The sequence below is a fragment of the Cololabis saira genome, chromosome 13 (genome assembly GCF_033807715.1).
Source record: "Cololabis saira isolate AMF1-May2022 chromosome 13, fColSai1.1, whole genome shotgun sequence".
NCBI lineage: Eukaryota > Metazoa > Chordata > Actinopteri > Beloniformes > Belonidae > Cololabis > Cololabis saira.
This window is the reverse complement of record NC_084599.1, coordinates 16,150,064-16,169,943: the sequence shown is the minus strand read 5'-3', so window position 1 is coordinate 16,169,943 and position 19,880 is coordinate 16,150,064. Positions and strand designations below refer to the sequence as shown.

Here is a 19,880-nt window from a genome sequence, read left to right as displayed (position 1 = left end):
AGGTAAGGAAGGTCTTCTCGTAACAGGCGAGTCGTAATATGTTGGCGCTCACGCACACTCGCGTATATACGCACACCCAACCTGTCAAGACTCTAAATCTACACATTAAAGTTTCTTTTCACACTTTTATGATAAACAGCAGTCCTTCGAACTCAGGAGGGATGCTACCTTGCAGAGGTATTTAGACAAATGCACAACATACAGCTTCTAAGAGACAGTGAAATCAAGAACTTAGAGGAACGTGTTGCATTAAAGTTTTCAGCCTGCAGAGTGACAGACTGTTGACTTTATGTCTTCGCTAAGAGAAAATGAAGAAGCAGGGAAAGTTATGGGCACCGTAAGACCCCTCACACAGTGAACCTTTATACCCTGCTGGCAGAGGACCAGAGTCTTCCAATCCTCCCAATCTCTCAGCCCACCCCCTCACGATTCCCATCCTGCACACCAGCAGCGCCGGCAGAGTTCTCCATTATGCTCTGCTCAAGTGAGACCAAGCTAAACCCAGTAACAGCAAACACTTAGGAGTAATGCCTATCTGCTGTGTCAGTGCCCACGCGCTCTCACAGAGAGTAACATTTTTTCAGCAACACCCAAGCGTGTTCTCACTGTTGTTTTTTTTTTGTTGTGTGGTTTTTTTTTTTTTTGGTGGCTTTTGTGAAGAAAGGATTGTGCCAGTGCAGTACAAATCCCCGACTTTCACATGTTCAAAGACCCATCTTAGCTTTTAAAAGGAATAAGAAACAAAGAAAATTAAAGCTGCAAGCAGCGATGAACGGGCCCTCGCACTCACGGCCACCGCCCCCATAAGCATATCAGAAATGACACCACCCACGACTTCCTATGTCAAACCATTCAAAAGTTATAGCAGAAAAAAGGGACAACCAATCAGAAGAAGGGGCGGGGTTAATTTTCACCAATTATGGTCAAGGACTCAATACAGAGTCCCATGACACCACCCACGACTCTTTATGTCAAACCTTTCAAAAGTTATGGTAGAGAAAAGTTTTCTAGGGGGCGCTGTTGAGCCGTTAGGCCACGCCCATTAATGCAAACCATGAAATATCAAATTTATCGCCAGGCCTGCCTTGCATGCAAAATTTGTTGACTTTTGGGGAACTATCAAATATGGACCAATCAGATGAAGGGGGGCACGCTTTTTGGCGTCTAGCGTCACCACGGTAACACTTTTGAAAGAGAAAAGTAATGCGCGTAGTCGCAAGATGAAGACGCACATTTTGATGTATAACACACCTGGGTGGACGTTACGGTTCGGGCCGTATTAATTGCCGAAAGAATGGCATAAATTGCACCAAAATTACACAATTAATTCAAAATGGCCGACTTCCTGTTCGGTTTTGGCCATGGCGCCAAGAGACTTTTCTTTAAGTTGCGACATGATACAGGTGTGTACCGATTTTCGTGCATGTACGTCAAACCGTATTGTGGGGCTTGACGCACAAAGTTTTCCGGGGGGCGCTGTTGAGCCATTTTGCCACGCCCATTAATACAAACCATGAAATATCAAATTTATCGCCAGGCCTGCCTTGCATGCAAAATTTGGTGACTTTTGGGGAACTATCAAATATGGACCAATCAGATGAAGGGGGGGCGCGCTTTTTGGCGTCTAGTGTCGCCACGGTAACACTTTTGAAAGAGAAAAGTAATGCGCGTAGTCGCAGGATGGAGACGCACATTTTGATGTATGACACACCTGGGTGCACGTTACGGTTCGGGCCGTATTAATTCTCGAAGGAATGGCTCATATTGCTCCAAAATTACGCGATTAATTCAGAATGTTCAAAATGGCCGACTTCCTGTTCGGTTTCGGCCATGGCACCAAGAGACTTTTCTTTAAGTTGCGACATGATACAGGTGTGTACCGATTTTCGTTCATGTACGTCAAACCGTATTATGGGGCTTGAGGCGCAAAGTTTTTTCTGTCTGAACCAACCAGATGAAGGGTGGGCGCGCTTTTTGGCGTCTAGCGTCGCCACGGTAACGCTTTTGAAAGAGAAAAGTAATGCGTGTTGTCGCAGGATGGAGACGCACGTTTTGATGTATAACACACTTGGGGGCACGTTACGGTTCGGGCCGTATTAACTGCCGAAGGAATGGCATAAATTGCGCCAAAGTGACACGATTAATTCAAAATGACTGACTTCCTGTTCGGTTTCGGCCATGTCGCCAAGAGACTTTTCTTTAAGTTGTGTACTGATACAGGTGTGTAGCGATTTTCGTGCATGTACGTCAAACCGTATTGTGGGGCTTGAGGCACAAAGTTTTCAAGGGGGCGCTGTTGAGCCATTTTGCCACGCCCATTAATGTAAACCATTAAATATCAAATTTTTCGCCAGGCCTGACTTGCATGCAAAATTTGGTGACTTTTTGGGCACGTTTAGGGGGGCAAAAAGGCCCTCCTTTCGTCAGAAGAAAGAAAGAAAGAAAGAAAGAAAGAAAGAAAGAAAAAAGAAAAATTCCTACAGATACAATAGGGCCTTCGCACTGAAGGTGCTCGGGCCCTAATAAGAGTCTCCATGTAACCCGTTGGTCACAGCACAAGAGGATGATGAAACTCCTCTGTGTGTGCGGATCAGTCAACTGTTTGTCTTTGGGTGTTTTGACTCTTAACAGGGAGTTACTCAGACAGCTACGGTTTCATCGTCAATAAACATGCGTTTATCTTTCTGTGTGCTTACACATGTGTGTGTGTAGCGAGACTGTATCATTTCTGTACTCACACCATGACTGGAGAGTAAATGAGATTTGTTGACAGTGCTTTGTTTCTCTGGTGCACGCTGGGTTTCGAAGAGCAGAGAGGACTGAGACTCATTCGGCTGATTGATTTCAGCCATCATGTCAAGAAATGAAATTTAGGTAGATAAAAAAGTTTGAAATGGCATATCATCTGGTTTTAATCTAAGGTTTTGTACTTTTTTCAACATTTCAGACTCGTTCTCAAATATGAGTTTTTTTCATTCATCGAAAATTAAAAGGCAAATTCCACTGCAATAAAAATCATCTCATCCCATTGGGTCTTAGTAGTAAGCAAATACACCCTCACAAAAATCAATAATGTTTATTTTTTCATATATATATATATATATATATATATATATATATATATATATATATATATATACTGTGTGTATATATATATATATATATATATATATATATATATATATATATATATATACTGTGTGTATATATATATATATATATATATATATATATATATATATATATATATATATATATATATATATATATATATATATATATATATATATATATATATATATATATATATATATACGACTTTATTAGTCTCATGTCATTGGGAGGAGTTGTATCCGTCTGCTATCCTTCTTTATAACATTGCTTCAGCTCCTTGAGGTTTTGGTTTATTCACTTATGCACAGCTGTCTTAAGGTTTCACAACATTTTGTTGGATTGAGATTTGAATTTTGACTTTGCCATTTCAAGACTTTTATTCTGTAGATTTGCAGGTGTGCTTTACATCATTGTCACTTTTTATGTAACTGAATTTCAACCTAGTTTTAGTGGTCAAACAGTTGGTCACACCCAAGCCTGTAGAGCTCACAGTCGACTGCAAGTTGCCAAGATTTGTGACTGGAAAACACCCACAAATTATCACCCCTCCACTCCTGTGATTGACTGTGGGTATGAGGCGTTTCTGATTAAATGTTATTTGGGGTTTAGAAAGCATAGCACTGGAGATTAAGGCTAAATAACTCAACTTTGGTCCCACCTATCTATTAACACAGTCTTGTGGTTTGTTGAGTTGCAGTTTTGTCACGCTTCCACCTTCTTTTTAGACAGAAGAGGTTTTCTCCTGACAACCTTTCCAAATAGTTAGTACTTGTTCAGTACTCTTCTGATTGTGCCGTCATGGACTTTAAAATTGAACATGCTTTGGAAGTCCTACTGGGTCTTAGATATTGAGCATTACCCCGTTTTACCTTGTGGTGAAATTTGCTGGGATGTCCACCCCTGGGATGATTGGCAAATATCGTAGATCCTTTCTCCTTGTGAATAATCATTCTATTAAAGTCCAAATTGTTGGAATTGCTTTCATTATTCTTTGTAGATTCATGATGCACAATTGCTTCTCTTAGACCAGAAGTTTATCTTTCTCTGTTGGCATTGTGTTAGAACACACCTTAATGCTCCGGATCCTTAGTAGGCCTTAGTAACCCTTTCTGACCAAGTTGTTTACACAGCTACTGGTGCCTAGAGGTCAAATTTGTAAACATTTTGACAAACCACTGACTCATATTAGCATTGGCATTGGGAGTGCGTAAGCAAGCTAACACTTAAGGCTGAATTAAGCTTCTGCGTCACACCAACGCAGAGCACACGCCGCAGCCGTAACGCCGTATTGAACCCTTCGGACTTCTCCGTCTCTCCATTTGGTCGCGGTGCAGTACCCCCCGCGACCGCTAGTTAGCGATCTTGTTCTGAATGGTTTATCCGACTTTTTCCAGTCACAGCGAATCAAAGAGATGAGGACAACTATTGTGCAAAAAAACAAAATAAAAAAAATCACACATAAACGAAGAAAAGAGCCCTGAAAGTTCACTACTGGTTCAAACCGGAAACCGGAAATGCGTTGCTCCCAAGCGAACCAATCACAGCCCTCTCGGTCTGCGTTTGGTCTGCGTCGCTCGACGCGTAGTTACAATTTTCAGGAGGTGCACGTCAGTGACGGCGCAGGTGACGGCGTATGGTCTGCATCGACCCAAACCACACGCCGTAGGCACGGCGCCATTTTGACGCAGAAGCATAATTCAGGCTTTACTGACTCGCTTCTGATGGGGTAGTTGAAAACGGTTTGTCTTTTGTCACGTATTGTATTTTAAAAAAAAAAGAAAAAAAATATATATACAAGCATTTATATTATATATTATATATAATATTATAAAGTGGAGATAACAGAAAATCTACACACCATTACGAAATGACATGTTTTTACACTATGCAGACAGAAATAATTACAAAAATTTCAGACTTGTTATATCTTTATCAATATTGTTTTATAGAAATCCAGCGGAAATAAACGGGAAAACCCCTCCCATATCATAGTTTTTGTGCAAGCATGTTTTGCCTTTTATTTCAGGATGAAGTCTTTATGAATAGGTCTCTGACAACTTCACACATATAGACTCTGGAATTTTATTAAATTCTTTTTTTTGTAAAACAAAGTTAAAGTTGCTTTAATATTGTGACGGGATATCCTGTATACAACTCTTTTTAGGTAATTCCAGAGGTTTTGATGGGATTTAGGTGTCTGCTCTGACTGGGCTTTTCCAAGGCTTTTATTTTTTCATGAAATGTTGAAATGTGAAATTCCTCTTAATTTTCAGCCTTTTGTCAGAGAACAGAAGGTTTTGCACCAAAAGTAATTGGTATTGGAGCTGTTCATTTTCCCCTCTATCTTGACAAGGTCCCCTGGTTCCACCGAAGAGAAGCAACCTCATAATGCTACTCTCTCCATGCTTCCCTGTCGGTATGGCATTTCTTGGATGATGCTCTGTATCAGCTTTTCATAAACAAACTTTTTCAGACATTTTTAGAATTAAAGCCAAAAGGTTTAATATTAATCTGCTCAGACCATGACACATCTTTCCACATGGTTTGGGATGACTTTTTATTTATTTATTTTTGTATCATTCAGATGCGTTTGCATACTACACGGCTTCTGTCTTGCCACCCTACGCCACACGTCCCAGACTCGTGCAGAATACAAGACGCTGTAGTCGCATGCACGGGGTGACCAGCACCTTCCAGAGATTCCTGAAATTCCTTCAGTGATGCCGCTGGCCTCTTGGTAGCCTTGCTGATGAGTTTCCATCAACTTTGGAGGGTCAACCTGATCTTTGCCATACCTCTGCTGTGCAGCATTTACTCCATATATTGAAGATGGTTTTGGCAGTGCTTCATGGTCCATTTAGTACCTTCAAGATCCTTTTACATCCCTCTCCGGATTGATACTTTTCCACGATTAAGTCTCAGAGTTTCTTTGGCAACTCTTGTAGCCCATGGCTCTCAGCAGAATGCAAACCCAAACACTGAAGCAAACAGCCAACTTCTACCTAACTTTTGTTAATTTTAGTTGGTGGAGGTGTATGTAATTTACCAACAAGCCTCATTTTGTATGTCTAATTAACTCTGAGAGGGGCAGACTGATGCAATTAGGTTACTTTAAGTTTCTCTGCTTTAAACGTCCCTAATTTTTTAATATTTTGTGTATATTTGTTTTTTGGAAGATCACATTAAATATGGGACAGTTCTAACATGTAGGTTATTTTTATTTAATTCTTTGTATTTTTCAAAACCCGTAATTTTGTAAGGATATGTAGACTTTTAATATACATTTTATCTTTAACAAGTATCCTTAACACCATCAATTTTATGACAAGCTATACATTGTGTCACTGGAAGAGGCTATTTTTTCACTTTGAAGCCATGATATTCATCAAAGTTATACAATAAAAGTTAACAAGTTATTATGGCAATTTTACAGAAGGGAATCAAGGAATACGTTTATTTTTGACACAGACAGTTGAGAAGTTCTGAGTCATGTGGCAGTGGCACATGTGCAGTAACGGTTTGAGAATGGCTCTGAAATGCATTCACAAATAAAAGTTTAAGGACGTGTTCCACAGGGAGGACTCTTTGGAGTGCATCCATAAGTCACCATACGTTCCCGTGTCCTTCATCTCTGTAGAATTAGTTATGAGGCTGTCCAGCTGCTGAAGCAGGCCACCACTCAGATCGGCTCTGACACCAGACATCACTTAACCTCTGTGTAACCCTGCTCACCTACAATGTAAATTACCTTCCAGTAACAGGACTAAATCAGTGTTGGCTCCTGCCCCTTTTTGCATTGCTGAAGACTTTGATCATGGCCATGATTCAGTTGCCACTCATACACATAAGGCTGAAATGGAAGTACCTCAAGCAGTTTCTAGTATGAGAATCAAAATTATTTGTTTTATGGCTTTTTCCTGCAATAAATGGACTACAATGGACTTTAAAAAGCCATGCATCTAAGGCTGAGAGCAATTAAAGTGGCTATACTCTAGTTACCTGAGACCTTCTGGCACCTTGCAGCTATGGCCAAAGGGGACGTACTGATGTCACGAATCACATTTTTTTGGAATAACCTCATCTGCACAACATTCATTTGACTAAAACTCTATGCTCCCTCGGATTAGTTGGCATTCCAATTTTTATTTGAAATATCTGTTTATTACAGTATTTATTAAGCTCTAAAAAAGACTTATAGTTTAAAATAAGAAATGGAAAGTGAACAGAGAAAGCAAATTCTTCAATGCACTTCTCATCCTGCTGAAACTCGTGCGTGAAATAAAAGCTCAGCAAACAGATCAACTTCCTCAGATCACTCTTTCATATGGCAACAATATGCCTGAAGAATCAGAACTGTTTTGAGGGAAGTTCATTGACATAGATAAGACTAAGACTCAGCCAGAACTGTTTGATTGTGTAATGGAAAGCAGGCTTTGGTGTGGCTTTCTTGGCTTAACTGTTTGGTGGAGTTTTTTTCTTTTTTTTTCTCCTCCAAAGTCTAACATTTTCTCATTCAGACTCATCTGGTCTCGTTTTTAGATGCAAAGGCTGAATAATTTTGGCACGTATAGTCCGACCCTTGGTTGCCTTTTCCGGGGCGAACGTTTTGCTTGCTGTGGTCGTGTATTTTTCTGCGTTGGGTTTTTAAATATGGTTGGCACATCAAGCTTAATGAACTCAAGCATCACTGACGGGATTTTTATGCCTGGTTATATTCACAATAGAGCTTTTCAGTGTTCTGAATTTGTCTGGACCGAAGCTTATTTTTTCAAAAACGCTGTCATTTCAGATAGAAACTTGGCTCCCGTTTGTAAATACTGTTTTTGGTCCGTGTCCTTTCGGGCAGGACCGCGTAAATGTGTTTCGTTGTCAGGTTTACTTGTCATCCGCTTGAAGTTGACTTGTTGCTTCTTGTTCCTCAGGATGTTAGCCACAAGTTGCTTTGTATTTCAAATACCATTTAGCATTCTCTAGGTTTCTGTGACTTTTTTTTTTCCTTTTTTTTATCTGCCTGTTTCTCTTGCAGTCATATGTTTGGCCTCACTAAAGAAAACATAGCCTATGTAGTCCAACAGGAAATACTCCCACATCTGGTGTTGGTTCAGAATATCAACATGAAGAAGTAGGTCTTATGGAGAGTCAATTTGTGCCCTCTCTTCATCCCGGCCCCTGACAGCCCGCTCGCTCTCTGGGCCACCATGTACACAGCTCCCCCACCAACCTTTACACCCTTTTTTTGCTGCCCTTCCTTTTTGCCGCTGTGAATCTTTGTGTGGGGGTGGAGCAGGGTTGTTGGGGGAGATTCAGAGGATCCAAAATGTTGTCAGCAGTCTGCCCTCTCTTTCTTTAGCCGCTATAAATAATCAGAGAAAAGCTCTGATTTGAACGTCTTAGTCACACAGGAGCTCGTCTTGAGTGTGACTAATAAGTCTGCTCTCACAATCACTCCCCTCAGCTATATGTAGACATGCTAAAGCTTGGGCACACACACATAATGAGTATAGGGTGACTAACATGTCACTGAGACCTGTGACTGTGAAAGCACCGCTACACAGGGCTGGTACACACCGTGTCGACGATATAGCTTCCTGGTCGGCTCACAGTTTCACACCTGCGTGGTTCCTGCCCTCTCCTACCCAGGAGAACTTTCACTTATGAAGACAGTATTATAGTCTTCTTTATTTTCAGTCATTGACTACGTTTACATGCAGTCAAAATTTGGGTTATTGCTAATATTCCGGTTACTGAAACATTCAGAATATTCCGTTTACATGCGTAAGCAAAAGGGTTATCCGTGTATACATGGTAATTAATCATTTGGGATATCTCGATCAAAACAGCGATGCGCGGAGAACGTCATGACGCAATTCCCGTCATTTACGCTTCTTCTTCCCGTTTCCAAATTCAAAACAATAACACCAGCACGGCAGATAATGAACAGCCCAGTAGAAGTCGTTTTGTTTCTCGGCCCTGTAGTTCCCCTTTTTCAACGTGCTTGATCTGGTCTGGCGTTCGTACAAATCCTGCTTCGTGCAACTTTTCGCTCACCTTCTTGTAAATCTTGCTATCCTGGCACTTTCTACCGTCTACAAATGCCAAAATGTTCATAAAAAATGTTCATATCCTTCATTACATTTATAATGTGATTAGTCTCCTCCTCACTCCAAAAGTGTGGCGTGGTCTTTCGTTTCCACGTGTTTATAAGAACTTCCTGGACTCAAAAGACCAAGATTCCTTGCGAACAGAGCGTGCGCAGAAAACAAATTCACGTTCCGTTTGATCGGGATATCCCGTTTGGGGTTTACATGACCAAATATTCAGGTTTTAAAAGGAGTAACCCAGGGGTCATATTTGGGTTTTTAAAAACTGGAATATGAGCAAATTCTTGTTATTCAAAGGGGTTATTGGTGTTTATATGTCCATGCAAATTCGGGTTATTGCTAATATTCCCGTTTTAAAGGGGTTACTGACTGCATGTAAACGCAGTCATTGTCTCTCCACCAAACCAAAGTGTAATAATATATTAAAAAGTGTTGTTATTCTTGGTTGCAGGAACTTGTTTTTTAATCGTATTTGTGGGGGGGGTTTCTCCCTCTTGTTTTTGTGCGTCTGCGTGTATCCACATGTGGATAAACTAAAACTAAAGAACAACAACTGTGTATCCTCTTTTTAATACGTACAGTATAAACTGTATATCCTGTACTTTGATTGGTGAATTGTTGTGAACGCTCCTCATCTCTCCACCTCTGATCCTCCTGTCCCAGGCCGTGTGACCCCCGAGCAGCTGTGCTCCTACATTAAGTTATTCCGGAGCAGTTGGGAGTCCCTGGAAAGTCACTGCGGGGTGCTCCAGCTCGGCCTGGCCACGGCCCAGGCGCTCCGACACCCCTGCCTTCCCCGCTGGGACGCCTGCCTGGCCTTCGAGAGGCTGCTGCTGCAGGTGCGCACTCATCTTAACACAAATGTATTATCCATATGTGTTACAGATAGTAAAAACTGGGGAGTATCCGCCACTTAACAGTGGGATAACAGCTCTGACAACTTGAAAGAAACTTTTTATGACCTCTTGACTGCAGAATAATATTGAATATTAATAAATAAATATAGAATATGCACATATTTTCATGAGAAAGGTTTAACAAAATAGCTAATGTATATAATTTAAATTTTTTTATAATTGTTTTTTACAGAGGCTCATCAGGTAAGTGGGCGATTTGTAAGACGTTGGCTAGAATGTTGTATTAAACCAACAGGGATGGAGTGAAGAGGAGAAGTAAAAAAATAAAAACACAAATTCCTTTCCCTCGTAAACACAGCCAGTTCTGTTTGCAGGGAAAACATTCAGGTCCAGTAAACACAGCAGTAATATCAGCTTTCCATCATTTTGTTTAGAGGCTTTTTTACTCTAAAGAGGGAAAACGTCTACAGTATCTCAGAGGGAAGGGTGGACCTGTATGTACGCGTGTGTTTTGACTTCTGGAAGGTCAGAGATCAAGTCTGGTGGAGAGATGGAGACAGAGGGTATGAGGGGGACGTGGAGTAATCAGGATAAATCAAAAGTAGAGTGCACACCGTCATTAATTGTTCACGTCTCCAGCAGCGCTCAGCACATACGCTTTACTCTCTCACGCACAGTATACCATGTTTAAGAGCTAACTAATACCGGAACCATTTCCTGCTCTTACCTTGCTGTTTTTACTCAGATAACATATACTCTCAGAGCTGTAAAAAAAACAACAAAAAAAAACCCACTGAGAAGTTTATCAAACAAAATCAGGGCAGAATAAACCAAACTTTAGGCCATGCCCCATGCCAAAGTGGACTTTGAGAACAACCTCTTAAACCTTTGTGCTCAACTAGGACAACGTGGTTATTAAATGAAGGAGGGAAACACGAGGGCTTATCGTTCCAGTATCCCCTTACTTAATGACTCCACTTCCATCAAGTTCCACACCCAGATAATCTATAATCAACTTTCTTACTGCAATGAGTTTTAATTTCCTAACTTGTGAGAATGAACTTTACTCCTTCTTTAGGTGAGGTCCGGTCTCAGCAAACCTGATTGCGGCTCTCTTAATCAAAGTTGCATTGTGATTCATTTATTCTAGGGTTATGAAAAGACTTGGCATGGGATCAAAAGTACAATCTTGGGGAATTAAATCTCACAATCAACCCTTTAGCACAATGTGAGCATTTCTGCTCGTGTTCAAGATGTGTTTGTGAGTTTTATTGAGGTATTAAATGGAATTATGTGCTTGTCCTCTTTGCCTCCTTTTGTTTTTATTTGATTTCCATGACAAGAGTTTTTATTCTTATTCTTTTTTTTTTTTTCAAGCTTTGGCTTACCCAGGATGGGAAATAAAGTTAATTACGCTACAAAACCGGCAGGATGAAATGCCTTTCGGTTCTGCTGGCTGTCGAGATGTGTTTGCTGTGCCTGAGTGTGTTTGTGGGCTGTTGTGGGGACGGCTGGCCGGAGCTGGACACTCCGTCGCTGGTGGACAGTTTGAGTTCATCCAGGCCAACTGCTCCGTGGTGCACAGAGCAGCACTTAAGACGAAAAGGCTGCCGGGTTCAGGGCATACTGTAGCTCTGCACAGTTGCATGCACTTTTTAAGAAGAAGAAATTAATGTGGGATAGCTAATGTGTAATAGTGTCATTGCTCTTTAGTGACTTGAACAGCACTTCCTCTGCTGCAGTTTGGTCTCGTGCTCATGAGGTAATTCTGTTGGAACGGCCAAAAACTTATCAGGAAATGAACATGGGGAAAGTGCAGCCTTAACTGGAAAAGTAATATACCTGTGAGAGCCTTGCAGCTGGGAGGTTAATAAGAGAGAGCACTGATGTGGTAATGGAGGTTGACAACTATGTATGGTTATGATATAAAGGTGGTTTGCATGATGCATTGTGTTTATACTGTCACTGGATCTATAACCTCTTAAAATAGTGCTTACATTTGTCTAAGCCGGCCAAATCTGCTCTCTTTGGGACTACCACCTTGCTTTCAGCTGCCCCCCCCCCCCCCCCCCCCCCCGCTGCCCTGGGCGCTGGTTGACTGGCTTGTATCTGGCTCCAGGTCTGAATGGGTCAGATTGAGCAGACTTGGTCGAGCTCCAGCCCACAGTTAAAGAATGTGTGTGCTTGATGGGCTCAGCACTAGACTGGGGTGGTGCAGCCAAAGCAAAATTCAACAGACTCACTCTTTCACCACTTCCCAGAACATCACAAATGCACAACACTACCTTCCCATCAACGGCTCCGGCCCGAGCCTCTGCGTCACCAAACCAAACACGTCCACATCTAGTGGATATCCCTCCCACAGAGAACAGGCACGGGGCACGCCGGAGCGCATTCTTTTGGACTCGCAGGCTTTCTGAAGGCCAGTTTTGTGTCTGCCGTATGCTGTTGAGAAGTCTGTCACATCACTGAACATTTTTGTGATGACAGCAGTCCAGTGGAGAGGGTCTAACCCCTCTCACCCCGGCCTGTTGCTTTACTCTGCTGGGATTAGCGGGGCACGCCTCTGCAAACATCCAAGTTCGGAGTTATTACTGGTCACAGCACTGCTCACACAGAGAGCTGCACTCGGCTGTATGTCCCCATCTCCCATGGGTCAGTGAAGCTGCCTGTCTGGTTCTTATCTCCGTCTCTGCTCTGTTTGTGTTTAAGTCTGAAAGATGTGAAAATGGGACTTAAAATTAAGCTATACGTTTAAACCCAGGACCCTTGACTTCAATTTACAGTAGTTAAGCTCAATACAAAAGACAACTGTGCAAACAGAAGAATGCCCTAATTACTTGCTGTCACTTGGAAGAAAACATTGTAAACTGAAGTAGGTCAGATGAATTAAGTTGGAACTGGTTCCTGTGTTTTTATTGTGCATCGTGGAGCTGAGTTGGTACGTAATTTCACGATTCAACTCAGTGTCAGCTTTCATCTCTTACGTTCAATAATTTGAATCGATTTCCTTCTGGATCAAGGCTTATCTTCATACCTGCTCATGTGAGGTCCAACTGTTGTTTAGTTCATGTTTTGCATTTGTCAGCTAATGAAATTATACAAAACTTAGTATACATTTTTTAAAAGTCAAAATGTTATCCACATCCCACTACGACTTTGCCTTTAACTATCAAATATAAATATGTTGTTTTTCAGTGTTTTTGAAGAGTGATGATCTTAGTAAAGCAGGAAGCGATTGTCTTTACTTTGATTAGAGCGCGGTGGCGTTCCCGCTGCCTGTGCTGTGCTCTGCTCCACTGCTCCTCCCGTTGTTGTGGCAGCAGGTCCAGCCATGCTTGCATGATCGTCCATGAGAGATCATGCTGTGATGTTCACAGCGCGCCAAATTCCAGTTTTTCATTAATTTCAATAAACTGCATTCCACAAAGAGAAGCACAGGACTGGGCATTTTGTTGTGTTTTTTTCCATATGCATGTGTTGTAAAGTGTCAGACCCAAAGGTCTTATTAACAGAATCATCCTCCATTAACAACTCCCAGGGCAGTGTCACTGCGTTGTGGCCTCAGGACTCATGACCTCTTACCTCTATCCTTTGACCCCTCCTGGACATACGCTGACCTGCAGGAGCTTAAACCTGAAGATCTGCATTATATTAGTGGCTTGACAATTAAAGCCCATGTAATCTCCTAATATGTGAAGCTGTGAGAAAGCACGCCAATCCTCAGATTGACAATCATTACGCAGTTGTGTATGTGTAAAATCTGGACTGTATCGTTTCTTATGGAGGGGGGATTTTTATATTTGTCCTGAGCAACATCCATCTTATCTGAGCTGCATGCCACAGACGGACAAGGGGCTTTAAGCCAGTAATTGGCTTTTCCCCAGGGTATGGTTCTTGTCTCCACATCCTGGAGAATCTCTCTCATCCTGCATCTCTACTCTGGCCCTGCGCTTGTCGTGCTTTGCCGACCGCGGCGACAAAGGAGCGAGTATGACTTCGGGGCTCTGCCCCGCAGTGTCCAGCACTGACCTCGTCCACTTCCCCACTGTTTAACAGCCTCACATCTGAAATGACCTGGACTGACCGTCTACCCATTTATCCACTTTCTATGTACCATTCTTTCTCATCCACCCCTGCAGCAACGCAGATCTGCTCACAGAACGCACCACAGGAGGTCCGGGATCATCTCAAGCTTTTGTCTCAATTAAGTGGCGTCCCTCTGTTTCTTTTATTTATTTAAATTTCAACTAGACTTGCAGCTTCTTTGGATATGTGTACTTTGTTTCTCCTATACACTCACCAAACTTATGCCTTATGACATATACTCAAGTGCTCAGCATGGACCCCTGTGCTCTGTTAAAGTCTTCACTTTTGTATTTTTTATTTATTTTTTACACTCACGCGTGTTAAACTACAGAAGAGAGAACACATAGCTGGGTTTATCAAAAGACCGAGCTATTTACCCATCTCTTCCTTCCTGTGTTTAGTTGGAAAAGGATTAGAAGAAGAGAGAAAAGCAGCATGGAGTTCACTCCCAGGAAGGCCCAGGAATAGCCCCCCCCACTTGTGACAGCACCCTGACGGCTGTGTTTACATTGCTCTGCGCAGCTCGGGCCTAATGTACTATCTGTTTAATAGGCAGAGATGTCTGTTTACAGAGGGGGACCTTTTTAACAGAGGTGACTGGTTGGCAGGCCAAAGGGCCACACGGACTCATCTCACTTCCTGTTATCATTACCTCTCGTCTCTGACAAGTAGGTGTTTGAATCACTCTGCCGTCTGCATTACTTATCGTTTATCACCTGGTCATCCTGTTGGCTTTGGTTGTGCTCGCTCCGTCTCTACTGGAAAATCCAGGAGCAATAAAGTTGTCTCGTATTAAAACTCATTAACTTCCCTCCTCAGCTCAATAGTCATTTGCATGCGCTGCATTTTAACTGCTCGACTAAGCATCTTTGTTCTAAATCTATATCTCAGCTCACTGAACTGAAACTATGTGAGAATTGATTTGATGTTAATAGCTTCAAAATTATAAGGCTGCAACTCCCTGAATGTCAAAGGTGAAAGAATTAAACACCAAATGCATTATCTTTTACTGAAAGTTTTGATTATCCTATTTTGGGGGGCATGGCTCTGTATAGCTGTTTTTGCTGCATGTCTGCATCTGTTGGGTATTTTAAACTGGTCCCTATTGTTTGTTGTAGCCGTTAAGCTGCAGACATGACGCCCTTCACTACCAAAGAACTTTTTTATGTGCTATATTTTTTTTTTTTTAGTTTTCTTTTCATGCCAATGTTTTTATTTTGAGGGTTTTGCAGCATTTCAACTGAATGACTTTCACAGCCTCAGCCCGAGGACCCTCACCCTGACTTGGAACAGACTCGCATAAATAAAATGGTCGATCTTTCTTCGAGATCATCCACTTTGACGGTTGTGGTCTTCCGCAACTCTGTTGTATTAAACTGCATTGTCATCTCTTCGTGTCTGAGCATGGCACTCTCGCGTGCACGATCAGAAGGCCTTCTGAAGTTCAAACTAACCCTCCCCATACCTGGTGAATCGGGTCAGTGTGGTCTGCTGACTTGGCCGGCTGGCGTCAGACCTCATTTGAACGCGCTCCAGCAAGACGCCACAGACGGGGGAAAGAACCACAATGCCCAGTATTCACACTTGGATTGTTAACATGGGAAAGAGCTGGCCATGAAGGAAGATGGCAGGTATTTGTAAAATATCCAACACTAACCCGCTGTCCCAGATGGAGCTGACCAATTAAACATTTTATACTTCTGTGCTTGTTTGACTGGCACACAAAGCTTCTTTGAGTTCACATATTGCTGATTCCCAATAATGGGCTATTCTTTCCATGATCTGTGCATTTGAAACTATATTCAAATCTGCCTGTGGGAAGGTGTGTGTATGTGTTTTTGTGTGTGTGCTTGCAGGTATTCATGCATGTACATCCTTTGAACATGCTTATTCTTGCTACATTGTTTCCACTTCCTGTTGTCACAAACAGGCCCTCTGTTCCCCGTAACAAAGCTCCACCTCAGGACAAATTAACTGGCAGGTCATTTGTCACTACCTGCTGAGTGCAGGCCAGGGAGGTCACAGCCCACAGGACAAATGTCTCCTGTGTCTGAACTGGAAACAGAGGACCTTTCCAGGTCCTTTTGATTTTCCACGTTAGATACTGTTTGACTTTATTATGAAAGATCTCTCCCCAGATTAAAGATTGTTGTGATCGATCAGTTAATTTGACTATCAGTGATAAGAAATTGGTCCTTCCTACATCATTACCCATCAATGAATGGGTAATGGCTTGATTTATGTAATATGTTATAACAGGGTTAAGGTGGATACGGCAGCCACCCCCCTTAGGTCAGAAAGTAAAAGTGATACAAGGACCACACTCTGCTGTGGTGTGTAATTGCACCCATGTGAACCCTGGTCTGCACCCTTTTGTTCACTCATACCCACCCTGCACACTAACTTGTCACTCCAAGGATTCGCCCAGTCACCCAGAGGGAAACAAGACTGACAAGTCACCATGGTAACCAAGCAGCAAGGGTCAAATCTTAACACCCCTGCTCTGTCATTAATTACCCAAACTTCCCCGGGGGTTATGGAACCCCATCGCTCAGGTGGTTGGATCCAAGTGGTTTAAATGTATGATTGGGTGAAGTGTGCCATTCGTTTGAAATGACTGCATCAGACTTGTCTTTGTTACCGTCTAAATGAGAGGGGGGGGCGCCCTCTGAGAGAGTTTGAAACTGTAGTGTGTCCAAGAGATATGGCAGGATAGTAATAAGAACTCAAATCCATCCTGTGACCTCTGAAAAGTAACATGACCTCTGATTTTCAGGGAAGATTGTAGATGATTAAACGCTTGAATAGTTCATGGTGGAGGAACGGTTTGACAAATCCCGCAGAATCTCAGTCGTGGGAGCCTTTTCCTCAGAGAAGGGCATCTGTGGCTCGGGATGCTCAGACAAGCACTGCTCTTGGTTGCTTAACACTGGCCATATCTGGCAGTGAGCACATCGTTGACCTTAAGTTGGTATTTGAATTTTCTGTGCCCTATGTGTGTGGGAAAAAACGCATACAATACAGCTTACTTCTGGTTTTTTATACATGTGTGAGTACTTGGACTTTTGTTGTTTTTTGGAGTCCTCTTGTATATAAATGAAATGAATAATTTGTGGGATTTCTCTTCTACCAGTAGCACTATCAACATCAGGATGAGAAAATAAGGAGTTGCCCCCAGGCTCTCCGCTGGGGTCTAGAGTGCTTAAATCCTCCTTTTACTCCTCTCGTTCCACACTATTAGTGCTTTCTTGGTTTTAATTTTCTTTCATGTAGGTTTTCTTCATCCACAAGCATTTGTCTCCCTCCTCCCCAAATCCTTTTATCTTTCAATATTAATTGTATTGCTCTTGTGTTTAGTTCTGCTAATTGTCTCATTAAATCTTTGGAGTCATTATGTTCAGCAAACGAGTTAATGGTACAGTGTAAGAGTGACTGCAGCCTGCACGAGCATGTGCAGGCTGACAAAATGTTTGTAAATAGAGGAGAAATGCTTCAGAGCATCTGAGAAAATACTGGGTATTTTATTGCAATTTTGACAGAAAGAATCAGTCAAACGTTATCTCGATAAAACTCCCATCAAGATGCATTTCAGCGAGCCATACATGACAGGAATACATGGTTGGAGTGTACCAAAATAATTGACCATGTGGCCTGTTGGACAGTGCTGCGTTGTGAACGCCCTTCGGAGTTTCATTGAAAACTTTCCACAGCCTGTCATGGTGTATACCAATCAAAGCCAAAACTAAGCTCCTCACAACCAGCTCTCCGCACTACAGTTGTTCCAGTAGGAAAACTTGATTTGAAGACATGCGAGAGAAAAACCTCACAGATTCCTGCGTTTTCCCTCTGTCGCTTTCATCTGGAGTGAACTCACATGCCCCACTTCTCCTCTTCTATTGTTCTAAGCTCGCAGAGCTTTGACACACATGTGGGGCCCGTTTGCCCTAACTGATGTTTTGATGGAACTGGGAAAAGGAATAAAACTAACCCAAAATGAGCACAGACGCCGAACCGCTAATTATGAGGTTGTTTTTTTTTATTTTTTTTGTTTTGGGTGGGGGGGGCTTTGGAGGAGAAGAAGGGGCATATTGGTTGCTCATACGCCTGCCATGTGCCCTCTCACCCCAGTCTCTCTTCTCCTAAATCTTCACTGCTCCACCCCCCCCCCCCCAATCTTTTGTTCTGAGGTATTTAAGATGCTGTGTGTATTGTCTCTTTCATGTTCGCAGTTGAGATGCATCTTTGTTAATGCGCCACGTCTAAGCTGCACATTTAACTTCGTCTGTCACTGATGGGGTTCATGCCTCTTCATACGCAGCATATTGTCTTCTTGTGAGGCATAATAAATACTATCACGTATGGTCGGGGTGGTCATGCTCGTCTTCAAACGGACAGAAGCTTTAGCATGAGTGTCAGTTATTTATTGTGGTTATTAGCAGTTGGTTGTAGAGAAAGCAAAGCATTTTCTCTGATAACACATTGGATACATGCTTCACATCTGGCTGTTGAGATCAGAGGTTCAGTTGTCCTCATTTATACCGCGCCAACCACTTCTCCACATCCTGTTGAAAACACAACAGTCCAGAAGAGAAACTGCAGAATCTAATTTTTATTCTGCAAGTTTGCATGACTTCATAGGTGATCAGCTGAGTCTCCATGGCTCAGTTTCCTCTTTCCCTTTAAAGACGAAACTGTGGCTCAAAGGTTTTGCTGAAATGCATGTTATGATATTTGACGGAGTAGTAACTTCTTTTCTTTTTTACCTGATGAATTAATGAAAATGAAATTTCCTAAGTAACATGACTTTGAAAACTGAACTTCATAATCATATTGTTTTTGGGAAGAAAATACAGTATTGGTCAGCCTCACTAAGGAGTTTGGTCATTGTTCAGGCAATTCCAGAGGGTTTTGTGTTGGATGCTATTGTTGGCAGAAGTTTTTTATTTATTTATTTTTGTTTAAATTGTTTTCTTAAATCTCCAATTCATGTCATTGGAAGTAGACTGAATTTTAAAACCTTGTAAAGTTAACAACACTATAACTTTCGGTATAACTGTTGATTAACTTTGATAAATGTCAGTAAATCCTCATGTTTAAATAGTTTTTTACTGCTTATTAAAAGATCATTTAACCGCTAATAGTTGTTTTTTACTATTTGAAATACTTTCATACATTTTTGCTTTTAATAACACCATTCTCTATTTGTTAATTGTACTTTTCATGATCAAAGAGCCTCATTCATTGTAAGTCAGTGGTTTAGATGGAATAAGGAATGTCAAATTTCAATACCACACAATGGATATGTGAATTTTCTTTTCTTTTTGTTTTTCTTAAGCACATGGAAACTAATATAATAATGAAATGCTCATCTCAGCTTTTTTGTATACTTTACACATCAGTTTTGCCGTTTGGTCAGTATTTGCCTTTTTTCCATTGACGGAGGTTGTTTAAACTCCTGTCTTAATTGGACTTTTTTATTTTTTTATCCTGTGGTTGATGAAAAAAATTACAAACTGAAATAACATTTTCCAACCGACATATTTTCTTCAACATTTTAATTCAATTCAAATTCCAAAATACCTTTTTAAAATGACATTAGAACCAGTGAGGGACAGGATCCTCTTTTGCATGCTGTTTACTAACTTGTAAGTAAGATCTTAGCTGCCAAAACCGTAGCATCCAAAGAGAAAGTAGCTTAGTGCCTGTTTTTATACTGAGA

General features: G+C 41.6%; 1 protein-coding gene across 1 annotated transcript in view; it reads left to right on the top strand.

Annotated features, from left to right (window-relative positions):
- Positions 1–19,880, top strand: part of scfd2 (sec1 family domain containing 2) — a 108,944-nt gene that overhangs the window by 16,007 nt on the left and 73,057 nt on the right. Inside the window, exon 4 of the mRNA XM_061737079.1 lies at positions 9,879–10,054. Within this exon, the coding sequence (XP_061593063.1) occupies positions 9,879–10,054 (176 nt within the window). The remainder of the gene's footprint in view (positions 1–9,878; positions 10,055–19,880) is intronic.